This window comes from Marasmius oreades, chromosome 2 (assembly GCF_018924745.1).
Source record: "Marasmius oreades isolate 03SP1 chromosome 2, whole genome shotgun sequence".
Taxonomy (NCBI): Eukaryota; Fungi; Basidiomycota; class Agaricomycetes; order Agaricales; family Marasmiaceae; genus Marasmius; species Marasmius oreades.
In genome coordinates, this window is record NC_057324.1 from 4,506,071 (window position 1) to 4,520,523 (window position 14,453).

The 14,453-nt window shown below is 46.6% G+C and overlaps 5 protein-coding genes across 5 annotated transcripts; 2 read left to right on the top strand and 3 right to left on the bottom strand.

Moving 5' to 3' along the window:
- Window positions 1–355: 355 nt before the first annotated feature.
- Window positions 356–702, bottom strand: E1B28_005178 (uncharacterized protein; the record flags this gene model as incomplete). The annotated part of the gene is made up of 2 exons (XM_043149728.1): window positions 356–399; window positions 456–702. The coding sequence occupies 2 exons, from the start codon at window positions 700–702 to the stop codon at window positions 356–358; spliced, it is 291 nt and encodes a 96-aa protein (XP_043014336.1).
- A 2,192-nt stretch (window positions 703–2,894) lies between these two features.
- Window positions 2,895–6,545, top strand: E1B28_005179 (uncharacterized protein). Its single transcript, XM_043149729.1, has 6 exons — window positions 2,895–3,082; window positions 3,135–3,372; window positions 3,430–5,456; window positions 5,512–6,093; window positions 6,155–6,261; window positions 6,322–6,545. The coding sequence occupies exons 2-5, from the start codon at window positions 3,234–3,236 to the stop codon at window positions 6,224–6,226; spliced, it is 2,820 nt and encodes a 939-aa protein (XP_043014337.1). The 5' UTR covers window positions 2,895–3,082; window positions 3,135–3,233; the 3' UTR covers window positions 6,227–6,261; window positions 6,322–6,545.
- A 113-nt stretch (window positions 6,546–6,658) lies between these two features.
- On the bottom strand, window positions 6,659–8,841 carry E1B28_005180 (uncharacterized protein; the record flags this gene model as incomplete). The annotated part of the gene is made up of 11 exons (XM_043149730.1): window positions 6,659–6,902; window positions 6,961–7,025; window positions 7,080–7,199; window positions 7,267–7,490; window positions 7,547–7,685; window positions 7,739–7,829; window positions 7,889–7,941; window positions 8,003–8,131; window positions 8,183–8,325; window positions 8,379–8,489; window positions 8,547–8,841. The coding sequence occupies 11 exons, from the start codon at window positions 8,839–8,841 to the stop codon at window positions 6,659–6,661; spliced, it is 1,614 nt and encodes a 537-aa protein (XP_043014338.1).
- Window positions 8,842–9,127: 286 nt separating this feature from the next.
- E1B28_005181 (uncharacterized protein) lies at window positions 9,128–10,714 on the top strand (the record flags this gene model as incomplete). The annotated part of the gene is made up of 5 exons (XM_043149731.1): window positions 9,128–9,437; window positions 9,491–9,599; window positions 9,648–9,706; window positions 9,759–10,120; window positions 10,175–10,714. 5 exons carry the CDS (start codon window positions 9,128–9,130, stop codon window positions 10,712–10,714), a joined length of 1,380 nt encoding a protein of 459 aa, XP_043014339.1.
- Window positions 10,715–10,979: 265 nt separating this feature from the next.
- E1B28_005182 (uncharacterized protein) lies at window positions 10,980–14,247 on the bottom strand. The gene is made up of 13 exons (XM_043149732.1): window positions 14,187–14,247; window positions 13,648–14,134; window positions 13,450–13,545; window positions 13,330–13,394; window positions 13,234–13,266; window positions 12,955–13,167; window positions 12,766–12,885; window positions 12,578–12,702; window positions 12,267–12,520; window positions 11,667–12,205; window positions 11,580–11,604; window positions 11,329–11,517; window positions 10,980–11,274 (listed from the first exon to the last, which is right to left on the bottom strand). Exons 2-13 carry the CDS (start codon window positions 13,929–13,931, stop codon window positions 11,121–11,123), a joined length of 2,097 nt encoding a protein of 698 aa, XP_043014340.1. The 5' UTR covers window positions 13,932–14,134; window positions 14,187–14,247; the 3' UTR covers window positions 10,980–11,120.
- Window positions 14,248–14,453: the final 206 nt, after the last annotated feature.

Consider the following 14,453-nt stretch of genomic DNA (forward strand, 5'->3'; position numbering starts at 1 on the left):
TGTAGAATTGTACTCCCCTAAAATTTTAATTCCTGCACAAAAAGAATTAGACCTTCTACTAGAGATGAGGGTTGCCTTGAATCATTTGTGCATGTAGTTTTAGAGAACTTTTATATCCTCGTTTGGCTTGGCTAGCAGCTTGAATCCCAGCACATCTTTGTTCAATTTCCTACTTTCTTCTTCCTCCCTCAACTGTAAACTCCTTCAGACATATCAGACACACGGCCGGGCTTGAAGTAGGAGGTTGACTCCAACCCCTGGATTCTGGAACTGTGTCAGGGATAGGACTTCAAGTAAAGCCTTGGACAGTGCCTCCAAAGGTCTTGTTGAGCGAAAAAAATGTTATATTAACTTGTCATTCTTCAGCCCACTCCTCGGACATAGACACCTCAGTATCTTCTACAGATAATAGAGTAAGAGAAACAGGAAGCACGACAGAAAAAATGACTGCTTACTACTACGAGGAAGCCTGATCTTGTAATCTTTCGAGAATGACTCGTTGTCATCACTGATATACCATTTCCTGTGTTTCCCAAAAACTTCCTCAAGCTCCTCCATAAGGTCATCCACCGTATCGACTGGAACGTGATGTTCATAGTTGCTTACGATCCTGTAAAGAACTATATCCTCCTTCGTGACCGGTAAGGAAGCGACGAGTCCCGCTCCTGGTTTGAGCCCGTATTTATCATTGAATCTCCTCATAGTTGCAAGATCGAGTATGCCCCACTGAGAAGTTGAACTTCGCCTTCTTCTGATCGGTGTCACAGATTTCACTGTCTTATCCCTATCTAACATTTATCTTATCTGTGCCATGTGTTTATCTTATCACATCACTAGATATCCCAAATATGGAGTGGACCATTGGACTTGTTCTAGACCATTCTAGACACTTCCAGATTGTAGATCAGATCTAGGGGAATTATGTCAGATCTAGATCACACTAGCAACAGCCTTGGCAGGCTAGATGTCTAGATGTTGATCCTTGTTGCCAAGCATGCTTGAGCTATCCAGAGTACTATATATTTACTCAGTGTTACCCAGTGTTACTCAGTGTACCATATAGTTACCCAGTGTTACCCAGAGTACTATTGTTCTCTGGAATGTACCTGGGGTCTTCCAATCAGACAATTACCAAGCACACCATGTGCTACTATTCAAATAGAGTATTAGAGGTCTTAGTATAGTATCTGGGGTCCTAGATAGAATTCATGTATATAAGCTAGACAGTCTGAGCCTTAGAGCCTCAGACTTAACAACATCTTTTGTCTTCATACAACATCTCTGTGCTCTCCATCTAAGCTTCACTGCTAATCTCCTTCTATCACTCTTCCATATCACATCAAGAAACTAGGTGAGTTGCAGATTTGTGATAACAACACCACAAAAAAGCTAACACTGAAGGAGATTAACAATGTATGTTTGGGCATTGGCATTCTGAAGCGCATTCTCGCCACTGACGCCAACCCATTATCCATGTTTTTAGACACTTTCTTTCAATTACATGTTGAAAAACGAACTGTATGAAGACCTACCACCCCAGTACTACCCTAACAAGAAGTACAACCACTGCCCCCCAATCTTTGACTACGGCATCAGAATTATGGCCAAGGAAATTGAAGAATATGGTCGAAAAACTGGTATAATACCTGCTGATTATCATAAATCTGCAACTCACCTAGTTTCTTGATGTGATATGGAAGAGTGATAGAAGGAGATTAGCAGTGAAGCTTAGATGGAGAGCACAGAGATGTTGTATGAAGACAAAAGATGTTGTTAAGTCTGAGGCTCTAAGGCTCAGACTGTCTAGCTTATATACATGAATTCTATCTAGGACCCCAGATACTATACTAAGACCTCTAATACTCTATTTGAATAGTAGCACATGGTGTGCTTGGTAATTGTCTGATTGGAAGACCCCAGGTACATTCCAGAGAACAATAGTACTCTGGGTAACACTGGGTAACTATATGGTACACTGAGTAACACTGGGTAACACTGAGTAAATATATAGTACTCTGGATAGCTCAAGCATGCTTGGCAACAAGGATCAACATCTAGACATCTAGCCTGCCAAGGCTGTTGCTAGTGTGATCTAGATCTGACATAATTCCCCTAGATCTGATCTACAATCTGGAAGTGTCTAGAATGGTCTAGAACAAGTCCAATGGTCCACTCCATATTTGGGATATCTAGCAATAAGATAAGATAAACACATGGCACAGATAAGATAAATGTTAGATAGGGATAAGACAGTGAAATCTGTGACAGTTGTCCGGGTCTGTTCCTGGGGGGAATTCGATTTCCCAATCTTCGTTCTGAGAAGTTATGGACATTCTTGTCCCTAACAATCGATTGTGGAGACTCAGACATGCGCGACACAGTCACGTGCGTGTTTGTACGGGGATAGGGTATCATGTAACACTGGGGGCATTTTGCTGTCATGTGAACACTGTCTTGTCTATGTCATGTGGCAGTAATGTAAGTTGTATGTGGAAGGGTTTGATGTGACTGAATTGTGACTCAAGCAATGAAAATTCATGAAAATTAACCCAAATAGGATAATAGTTTTGTACTAAAGTATATTAGTTATTGTTCCTAATGAAGTGATTGTTTGTGCAAAAGCCGCTGTAATGCTGATTCAATGTTACATAAGGTTACTGTTCACGTGACTTAGTGACTTCACAATCGACGTCGAAACGACAAAGACCCTGCATTGAGTTAGCATTCTGGCACCTTTTGCGCAAATGATCACTGCATTGGCCACAACAACTAATATATTTTACTACAAAATTGTAATCTCATTTAGGTTAAATTCCATCAATGTTTATTGTTTGAGTCACATTTTGGTCACGATAAGCATTTCCACAGCAAAATGCCTCCAGTGTAAGCGTGACCACAAGTTCTTTTTCTGATCCTTACACCTACCCTACTCACGAGTCAGACTGTCCTCATCAAACCTCTGCGGTCACTTTTTGCTAGTAGTCTATTCCTTGACTCTCAGGATCACATCCCTCCATTCGATGCGATTCGTAGAATCTAAGATTGTGGTCACCGGATGAAACCATCAATCAGGACTGAATGAGTAGGCATTTCCCAGTTGACAGTTCACGTTCAGCGCTCATTTTAGAATATAGCACAGCGCTGCTTAGCCAATCAATCATACTGGACATGGGAACGGGCGTCGTGGGCGTCGTGCTGTCGACCTCTCTCTCTCCCTACTGACATCCGATGTGATGTCTGAATATCCTCAGATACACTCTACCCCCAATCTCCATACGTTCAGTGGAGCCCGCAATGTTAGGATAGGGCAGGGAGAGTTTAATAATGTCGGTCGTGATTTGGTAAAAAATTTCAATACCTCGGTTTCCAATCGTGAGTAACCCTTCGTCGTTATTCGAACAAGACGCTCATAACCTGCCCAATCTGAAGCACACAGAACCTTGTGGGACGCTGTTGCAGGCATCGGTGCCTCCCATAATTCGAGCCTACAATTTGACCGAGGTCGTTGTCAACCTGGAACTCGTGAACAAGTGCTCCGACTCATTAGAGAGTGGAGAAGTTCGAAATCCCACAACCCACCTGTATGTTGGCTCTCCGGCGCTGCAGGTGTGGGGAAATCGGCTATCGCATTGACCGTCGCCCAGGAATGTGAGGAAGATGGACTTGTAGCCTCCTTCTTCTTTTTCAGATCAGATCCAAGGCGTAACAATCCGACCTCCCTCATTCTATCCCTTGCGCATGGCATCGTTACCACAAGACCACGCCTGGGTCGTCTGGTCAACCAGAGGATTACCGCCGATCCCAGGATTCTGGAAGCCACACTAGAAGACCAATATAAGGAGCTCGTTTTAAATCCGCGTTTAATGAAACGGACATGGTTGACGCGTATGCGAGACGTGTGGAGGAGAGTCTTCCTATCTTCGACTAGAACGGAGCCCTTGGAGCGGGGCATAGACCTAGTTATTATCGACGGTCTGGACGAATGCAACGATAGCGATACCCAACGACGCGTACTTTCCATTATATTCTCCACCTACCGACATTCACTGGACTCCCCTTTACATTTCCTGATATGCAGTCGTCCCGAATCCTGGATCCGAGAGACATTTGAATCTCGTGAATTCCGTAGCCTTGCCAAACATATCAAACTGGATGATTCGTTCCAGCCCAGCTACGATATCGAACTTTACCTTGATCATCAATTTCGGGAGATTTGCAATGACGCCAAATATTCACAAGTCGAGTTTCCTGACCCCTGGCCAGCCCCCGATGTTGTCAGGTTGTTAATCAAGAAAGCCGATGGTCAATTCATCTATGCATCAACTATGGCACAGTTCATTAAGACTGGGGAGTTCCATCCAATCGAACAACTTGATATTATTCTCGGCAACATATCCTATGATTCCTTCGGTTCCGATTCCCCTTTCCATGATCTCGACGAGCTCTACCGCATAGTGTTGTCTGCTGTCCGCGACCGTGCCAGGCTTCTTCTCATCCTTGCAGCAATTCTCTTGATTCCCCTAGATGCTCCAGCCTCCCCAGCGTTCATCGAGTGGCTACTGGGATTCGCCACCGGACAGGTTACTTTGACGCTACGCGCAATGCACTCAGTCCTTGACGTTCGTGGCCGGAATGATGTGATTCGCCCCTATCATTCATCCTTCACCGAATTTCTCTGTGATCGAGCACGGTCAAAAGAGTTTTTTATCGACAAAACTAGCCAACATCATTTCCTAGCATGCCGGTGGCTTGGGGTGCTCCTTGAGCAGTCCCGATGCAACCCCGAACTATCAATAAATCCGGCAGAGGAGAGCATCCCTGAGCGAGATGGATGGCATGACTTTTGCTTAAGGAAGACGCTTCCAGGCGGTCGAATCAATCCCTTTGTCATGGTGGAGGTGGACAATTTCTACCGCACGCTCCTGTCCCCTTCCCCGCTACTGGTCAGCAATGTTCTTCTAAATATCCTCGCTGCAGTTATACTGCCCCTGCCCAATCATCCTCCTCGCTCTCCCCTGTTCATTGAACAGTTACTCGGACTACATGCGGGAGAGCTGGATCTGGAATTACGGCCACTACACGCAGTTCTGAATGTTCGCCACGAGGGACAAGATATTCTGGTACGATATTCCACGTTCAGTGATTTCCTCTGCGACCAGTCTCGGTCGGGTCCGTTGTTTATTGACAAACAATTTCAACGCGATTTTCTCGCACAACGATGCGTTCACCTTCTTCGGGTATGCGAATTGTCATTAGGATGGCCAAGTGTGTACTTGTGGGACAATTGGGCTGACATTTGTTCCTCCGTCGGCAAATATCCTACTGAGGAATTGTTGGCCGGACTTGACGGTTTGGATTTAGGTACTTTGATTGCCAAGACAGAGCGCGAGATTGCCTTCAAATTACCATCTCTGTTCCGTGGCTTCAAGGCTATCTCGTCCTGGTTAAAATCTCAAGTACGTTCTACGTCCTGTGAAGTGCTATGGACTGAACTGATCCTTTGAGTATTAGCCTGATGGTATAGTTCCTACAAATCTCGTTCGTCGCTTTGAGAATGTCCAAAGAGGGTTTGACCTTCGACTCGGAACTAGCACTGGCCCAATTGAGCAAAGTCCATTACTTGACGATGTCGTGACCTGTATGATCCTTCAACTGGTCGAATGGGACTGGAGATCCTGCGACTCGATGACGAAACGTCTCCTGTTCAGGACATTAATTGATGACGGGACTCCCAGCTTTGACTGGGGTTCAGCGGCGTTCTGCAGGTGCTCAACGTCTACAACCAACCCCTCAGAAGTGGCAGGCAAGTCTGAGCTCATATTCCCAATCTCAGACAAAACAGATTGGTACCACATCCACATCCAGGCTGTTTGTGTCAAGATTGTGAAAACTCTCGAAGCCGATCTGAAGTTAACACACGATCGCGAAGGTCTGACTGCGATGATTCGCGGCGTCCTGCATTCGAGTCTATTGCCACGATGTGGTCCCAACCCTGCGGTTCTTCCGCTTTTCCAAAAGGTTTTAGAAATTGGTAGAAAACAAGGTTTCCATTTGACGCCCAATTATCGACTGAGACTACGGAAGTGGCTTGAGGTGTGTTCCATTGGTTATTCTTTTGTCCGTCATCACTCTTACAGACTATGTCATTCATCAGACATTCCCTTCCGAGTGTAGCTATGATATCAAACCTCTCCACCAGCTACTCCAAAAGGCGGGCCAGCGCTGACCAGTACAGTCCCCCCTGAGGCTCCCACGATTTGGGTAACAGCTGTGTAACCGCTGCACTCACGACTTACAGTCTGATGTGCACTCTCCATCTAGACATGATATATGGTCCTTCTGGTAATCACCAGCTAGTTCGGTGCTTTTTCAGCTGCTGAAGGGTTCAGTATCTTGGAGATTTCCTTAAGGTTCATCGGAATCCATACGGGTACAAGAACTTTTGGAGTATGTTTTGGCCTAGATCGTTAGAATACCCTCGCTATATTGCTCCTTTCGCTGTCCCTTTCAGCCTCACTGCAGAAACATATGGGCGTTCACGAGTTGAGTGAATGGGATGGACCGTTAATGGTGACAGGTTTCGAACTTTTGTGGACTATGATAACCGGGGTTGATAATTCAGAGGCATAACCATTTCGTTTCTGGTTCATTCGTATAGTTACAGAACATATATAAAGTCCTCGTTATCCCTGTCTGTCAGATCATCGAAAGCCTGGTCATTCCTCGCATTCCCTTCAACAGATCCACTCGAGTCTCTGGCCTTGTATGTCTCCAATGACCTATCAACAACCTTCCCCGGTTTACCCTTCCGTATCCTCGCTTCCTCTTGCCATTTGTTTAGGTATGCAAGGTAAGTCGCTGTGATACAAGTCAAAACTGCAAGAGCAATCCAAGATATGAGACTATGGAGTGCATTAAACACCAAGGTAAAACAAACGAGTCAGGAGTATCGTTACTTACCTGCCGATGAGGCCTGGATGATATCCGGGTTTGTCTTCTGTACGGTAGAGCAATGGGCCCACAATCTGGCGTCGAACAGAGCTCGGATAGGGGTTCAAGGCGAAGGGTCAACGACTCACGTTTCCTGCGCATTGCGCGACAAAGACTACACCAGTCGTGCAGAGCTTTTTGGTGTGTCCGGCAGTGTTTTGCGAGGACCAAGAGTACAACATGGGTTGTAAACCGTTGAAGAAGGATAACTGGAGAAAAAACGGAGGAATGAGATAATTGTAACATGTCCGTGGAAGGAAAGGAAGTTCGGCTTACTATGTAATAACACGCGAGTAATGCTGCTTGATGCTCCGGTCCTCTTCCCAGCTTAAGCAGAGCTGAGGCGCTTGCAATGGGAGGAAGAGTAAGGAAGATGATTACAGGCCATTTGAGCTTAGCCTTCGTTGCGACGAATGCGCTTCCGAGGGTGACTACGACTTGTACAAAGCCGAAGGGGATGTTGAAAAGGATAGTCTCGAACTGATTGAATCCGAAGCCCTCTACATGATACCTTCGTATTAATTACATGAATAATGAAGAGAAAGACATGACTTACGTATGATAAGTGGACCAAAGGCGCTAATGCCACCACTTGGAACGCAACAGACGAAAAGAAGGAGGAACCAAAGGTATGTCTTGACGTCAAGAAGAACTTCCAACGCTTGGTCCCATTTCCAGACTTTGTTTTCGGTGCCCTGTAGTTTTTGTGTCAGCTTTGAACGGCATTAGCAGCATAAAGAAGTCATGCCTGATTGTTCGCCCGAAGACGCTCGAGAGCGATGACTTTTTCATCAATGGAAAGGAACCGAGCTTTGATCGGAGAGTCGGGTAAGACGAGGCTGCGGACACGAGTTGTTAGCAATCTAATTCCACAAAGGTGCAAAGGGATCACGCGAACATCACAACGGGTGAGGTCACAATGGTTAATATGCCGATGAATAGAAAGATAGTCTGCGTGTAGCAAGTGTCAGGGTAAAATCAAAATCAAAATCAAAGATTGCTTGTCACCCACCTGATATGGATGTAAAGACCCCTTGATGTGTCCTAACCCCCAAGCAAGCAACGAGCCAACCATCCCGGTAACACCGTTCATGGCCATCCACATCGCAAGGCGCATCGTTTGTTCGCGACGACGCCACCACTAATCATGGGTTAATATCATAATGGATCCAATAAGGTGTTCACGACCCACCATTTGCGTAATGGTGATGAAAGCGGGAGCAACGGATGCTTCAAATAACCCTAAGAAAAACCGAGCAGCCATTAGCCCCTTGAACTCGTGGGCAGCCGCCGAGCAAGCTACTACTGATCCCCACAGAAACACGTGCACGAACACTAGATATTGAAACTTGAGACAGGCATGGACTGAGAAAGGAACGCAGACGTACAGTATTTGGCGATTGGTAGTCTCACGAGGAGATACGATGAGATTGGCTGCCATATGAGCTGGGCGATATAGACTATGCTAGTAAGCCAACTATATTCCCTTCCAACGAGGCCTATTTATGTTGCGTCAGAACCCTGAACGGGCCTTTAATCAATGATATTAGACGCACCTGCCTCTTCGACAATACCAAAGACAGAGGTGTACGATAACGACGACTTGTCAAGCTGTTGTAAGAAATACACCAACAGGATGACAGGCATCAACCAGATATCAATCTTCCTTAACACTCTTCTATCCTCCTCCTTCGAGATCTCTCTGCGTTCACTACTTTCACCGATGATAGCAAGGGCGGCGTCACCCCTTTTCGCAGCATGAGAGGCAGCAGGGCCTCGAGGCAGAGCAACTTCGATATGAGACTCGGTCTCCTTGAGATTTGAATCAAAAGAGGGGGACCTGGAGGACATGGCGAAGTATCGAAGACTGACAGGAACAATAGGTTATTCTTATACTGGGAACTGAATAATTCATGCCCATTCAGATTCTCCATTAACCTGTGGTCACGAAGATGCGTACCAAGGTCACAGGTCGACTGGTTGAAAGCCACATTCAGTTTGGCGGTAGCATGACTTTAGCGGACCCTCGCGGGCCGTCTGAATGGTCATCGTACTAATCATGTACGAACACCTTGCCCTTTTCAACCCCCCATCGAACACCTCTCAAGATTGAGCTCGTTACCCACTGCATTCAACCATGACTTCGACGGTCGATAGATCCCTAGGCGGACGCGTAGCGATTGTGGGAACGGGTAGTCGAGCAGCAATGTTCATCCGAGGAATCGTCGAGCGGCCCACTAGCAGCGTGGTGGCAATTCTGGAACCCAACTCCGTTCGCGCCAAGTATTACAACAACCTTCTCGATTCACTGGGAGCGCCAAGGGTACCGACGTATCAACCAGAACAGTTTAAGGAGATGTTGGAGAAGGAGAGGGTGGAGACAATCGTGGTAACGTGCGTAGACGCGCTGCACCATTTGTATATCATTCCTGCTCTGGAAGCTGGCGGTAAGTGATTTACTCTTGTGAGATTGGAGAGCCGCACTTATAGCGCAAAACAGTCCGCGTTCTGACGGAGAAGCCGATGACCACCGATGTCAACAAGTGTAGAGCCATTCTGGAAGCTGTGGAGCGTACAGGGCGTCATTTGACCGTTACTTTCAATTACCGGTGAGTCAACAAAGCAAAGACGTCGAACGTGACACTTACCCGGCGAAGATATAACCCAGTGCATGAATTGGTGAAACGAACGATCGCAGAGGGCAAGATCGGACAAGGTATCGCTATAACGCTTCATCGCGGGACTTGCTCAGTTTGATCATAAACCAGTTCTTTCCGTCCATTTCGAGTGGCTCCTGGACACCGTTCACGGCGCAGATTACTTCCGTCGCTGGCATCGTCTGAAGTCATCTTCTGGAGGTCTCATGGTCCACAAATCAGGGCACCATTTCGATCTCGTGAATTGGTGGTTAGATTCGTCACCCGTGACTGTCGCTGGTATGGGAAGATTGGCTTTCTACGGCGAGGAAAATGGAAGGAAGCATGGATGGGTGAAGGAAAGTTATGAAAGAGCGAGAGGAAGCGAAGTTGCCAAGAGCGATCCATTCTCGTTGAGAATGGAGGACGACGAAACGTTGGTACAGTTATACGCGAATGCTGAGGGGGAAGATGGATATCATCGAGACCAAAGCGTCAGTCTGTCCTTGAGTCAAAGCACTAGCATCGAGAGATTGACAGTTGAATAGGTTTTCGCAGCCTCCAATTCCAAAAATGCGATCACCATAGAGGATGATATGTCCCTTCTCGTCCGCTATCGTTCAGGTGCCACCATGACTTATCACCTGACAGCGTATTCCCCATGGGAGGGTTATCGTGTAATGTTCAACGGCTCTAAAGGACGGCTTGAGCTCCATGTCTGTGAATCCGAATATCGACTTCCCTCGACCGTTGAGAACAAGGGAGATGGGATCGGCGGTTTAATCCATGGTAAAGGTTCGCTGCCGAATATAGGCGAAACCAAGGTGACCATACACCCTCTATGGGAAAAACCCAGAGAGCTGGAGGTTCAGGTCGATCACGGCGCACACGGAGGAGGAGACCGAAGGATGCTGAGTGTGTTATTTGGGGCGAAAGTCGGCGAGGTGGTAAATAGCGGAGATGCTTCTAAACAAGGGGCGGACGAGAGAGATGGAGCGAGAGCGTTGGCAATAGGACTGGCCGCGAATGAGAGCTTCCAGACGGGTAAATTCGTAGAGATTTCTGCGTTGGGACTGGGTGAATTGTGATACTCGTCCTTGTAAACGTATCTTTGAAAAAAAAAAAAGATTGGATCCAGTCCTAAACCACATGAAATGTCTAAGATGAGGATCCTCACTCACTTTCTCAAGCTACTCGCGCGGAGAATTTGTTCCAGAGAATGCGTTGATATATACAGCATACAGCCTCTTGCACGTAGAGGCCAAGGAGCCGGCGGTGGGCCTAGAACCAACCTGGACCGTTTCAGCCGTCACGGTCAGCTGATGCAGATCTGTCGCGGTCACGCGAAGATAACGCGACGAGAAGTAGTTGCTTCCAAAAATACACCTTACATCGAGTTCTAACAATACATGGCATTACATTGCGTTACTAAGAAACGTCCATTATGGGTCCATCATAATACCTTCCCTGCACCTGAAGATTGCCCTTATTGCTTCAATCCTTCTCCGACTCTATTACCTCGGCGCTCTCAGCTTTTGTTTTCTCAAAAGCTTTAGCTTGGACATTATACATCTTATAATATTCTCCTTGCTTTACCATAAGTTGTTCGTGTGTTCCATGCTCGTAGACCTTCCCTTCCTTCATACAGCTAGTATGGACAAACTTTTGTCAGACGGGTCTGCTTGCACGGAAGCTCACTCACATTATTTGATCAGCATACTTCGTGATTGGACCGAAACGGTGGGTAACGAAGAGCATAGTCTTTCCTGCTCTCGCCTCTCTTAGATGATCGAATAGCTCCACTTCACCGCTAGGATCGAGAGCAGAGCTGGGCTCATCGACCGCGACAAACTTAATTTTGTTGGAGTTGAAGCGCATAAAGGTACGGGCCCTGTAAACGGGGATCCCGAGTCAGCGAGTCAAACCACACCTGAAAAATGGAGTACCACTTACGCTACCAAACGTTGTCGTTCGCCGCCTGATGTCGTCACGAACCGATAAATACTCACGAACAAACAAAGCAACAACGATCAGACCCACCGGACACATTACTCGACTTCCTCAATTTCTTCACTTCTTTTGCCAGCTCTGTATCCTTCTTAGACTCATCTACTAACCAATGATACTGAATTCCCGCAGGATCCAGAACCGTATCTAGTCCTGAATCAAGCTTCTCCACGATTTTCTCACAGCCACCTTTCCGGGCTGCTTCCAGTATCTTTCCCCTATCTCTCGCATTTTCTGGATCCCCAAGCCCAATGTTCTCCGCGATCGAGAGGGGGAGAAGACTATGATCTTGAGTAAGAGTAGCAGTAGCTTGGCGGAAATCCGATAGTTTGAGAGTACGAATATCGTCCCCGTCTACTAAAATCTCCCCGGAGGAAACATCGTACATCCTTGTAAGAAGATTTATGAACGTCGACTTCCCGCTGCCGTTTGCGCCGACGACGACAACGAGTTCACCGGCACCAATTCGGAAGGAAACACCATCAAGGGCAGGTCGCTTCTCCGAGTTAGAAGAGTCCTTACCCTCGACTTTGTCCTCGTCGACGTCTGAAGGATAGGAAAATGCCACGTTACTATGAATACAAACATCGGTTAGCATCGAGCTTGCGCGAGGACACGGAGCGGTGCACGCACTTGAGTTCAAAAGCCATGCCTTTTGACGACTCATTCTCGTTAGGATATGACTTCGCTCCGTCTTTTACGATCGTCATCGTCCTTTGAAGATCATAAAACTGCTGCATGTCGCTGATCCTTCGCGCGAACGTCTCTAGCTCGTGATGGATAAGATAAAACGACCATCGAAGGAGGGAAGAGGATTGTTGAAGCGTGGCCATCATAGTTAAGCTCATCTGCCCTGGGCGCAGCAGAACGACACACACATTGTATAGCTGACAAATTCAACTAAATGTTACCTGAAAACACCTCGAAAAAGTTTAACAACACACCATAGGGAGGTCCTCCGCCAATTCTTTGAGGGCTTCCTTCTTGAACGACGAATTGAGTTTATAATATTGAGTTTCCGGATAGTCCGTGGATATCTTCCCTAGCGCAGCTCGCGCTTTTCGGTATTCTGGAATTCAAGACTGAAGATCAGAGGGCTTGTTGATCAGGAATGAATAAAATTCACCCCTACCTGAAAGAATAAACTGTACGAGGTTCCCACTTATGACCTCATGCCTGTAAGTCTTCTCCGTGAGGCTGCCCAGCGCAGACATCCTGTTATAGTCCTCGTTGGTGGTTCGGACAACGCGAGCTGACAAATAACGATTCCACGAATCAGGATAACAGAATGTTGTGAAAAACACCGCGGAAGTGAACGCACGACGACTCCAAAGATTGTCTTTCAAGACCATTGTCATCACGGGATTAGCCAGACAAGCCATGGTGTACATAAGGCCGTGGTTTCCTGAACGAACAAAGCTAAGGACGAATCCCAGTTGTCCTACGAGGGCTGCAACCTTGGCGAAAACTTCGACTATCGTCTCGATGGTATTCCAAGGCAGGCAAGCTGTGATCTGATCAAACTTGATGTTTTCTGAGGGACGATGGGTGAATATTCGAATAATCACGACCTTGTGATGAAAACCAGAATCAAACACACCTTGTAAACTCGGGAGATCCATGCTTAGTTTAGCTGTTCAGTGAAGAATACCGTGTCAGCACAGATATCGTGAGCCGCAAGGAATACGTTACAGACTATTCATAAGGATAGTCTCGTAATGATTTATTATCTGAGCTTTCAAGCCGGGTTCTAGTTCACGACTACATATTCCCGAAGTTAAGTTTGACAGATGAAAAGAGTTAATGGACATCATACCACCGTTCTCCAATATACGAGCCCAGTATAACGAAGAAAATCCGAGTCATTAACGTATTCAAAACAGCACGTGTGTCCACCGATCCGGTCTTGAGACTAGATTCGATCTAAAGTATTGTCAGAATGGAGCTCAAAAAGAATAGAAGCCAACATACCACACTCAATATCTTCGTTTCGAGGCTCAACATCAACACATACTGCATTTCATGCCACATCTTCAACCCAAGTAGAACAATGACGAGGAATGGCTGAATAGCTAGAACCTCGCTCAAGAGATGTTTCAAGGTCTGGTATGACTTGATCCAGTGTTCCGTTACTTCGTGAAGTTTCACGAGAGTGAGTGCATCACGAAAGGAAGACCGTTTCTCTACGATGACTTGAAAAACTCCGAGGTTAAGCACCTCTGTTTCCTGAGATTCGGGTTTGAATTTGGTTTTGGAATCGGAGGGTGACACGATAGCGGCTATAGTTGGCTTCCCCATGATACTAGGGGAACGAGAGACGGATGGCTTGAGAACGAAGAGGGGTCTTCATATCTGGGGGCTTCAAGCCTTTTTATCTATGCTACCGTAGGCAGACGATCACGACACACCATGCATCATGTCCATGGTCTCTACAGCCTTCTGAGTCATTCCACTGCTCAAACCGAGCGCGCGTTTCTTCTGGAAAAATGTAGCGCCAAGATCTATTGAAGAAATAAGTGAGCTGTTCCATAAGCTATGCAAACGAGATCCCACGTGTAGTTATCAGTTCATGAAATTGCAATCCACTTAGTCGTTCCACGAGTTACTTTACAGTATAGAAGACTTACAGAGATAGGTGACGACTCATGCACTCATAGGGCATGTGCCCCGCATGCACTGGAATGTCCCCACCGGAACCGGTGTACATGAAAAATCCCTTCGTCCTGACTAAATTCACGGTTTCTTCGGCAATGGGCGCGTACTGGGCGCTGCCGTAGATGTGATAGAAAGCCGGGTTGTCACCCGATGTACACGCAAGTC

Coding starts and splice junctions, on each gene's coding strand:
- E1B28_005182 (XM_043149732.1), bottom strand. CDS start 13,931: ATGGGGAAGCCAACTATAGCCGCTATCGTGTCACCCTCCGATTCCAAA. Junction 13,168..13,233: donor GGATCTCCCGAGTTTACAAG/GTGTGTTTGATT, acceptor ATCGTCCCTCAG/AAAACATCAAGTTTGATCAG. Junction 12,703..12,765: donor CGTACAGTTTATTCTTTCAG/GTAGGGGTGAAT, acceptor CTTGAATTCCAG/AATACCGAAAAGCGCGAGCT.
- E1B28_005179 (XM_043149729.1), top strand. CDS start 3,234: ATGTCTGAATATCCTCAGATACACTCTACCCCCAATCTCCATACGTTC. Junction 3,373..3,429: donor CAATACCTCGGTTTCCAATC/GTGAGTAACCCT, acceptor CCCAATCTGAAG/CACACAGAACCTTGTGGGAC. Junction 6,094..6,154: donor GACTACGGAAGTGGCTTGAG/GTGTGTTCCATT, acceptor GTCATTCATCAG/ACATTCCCTTCCGAGTGTAG.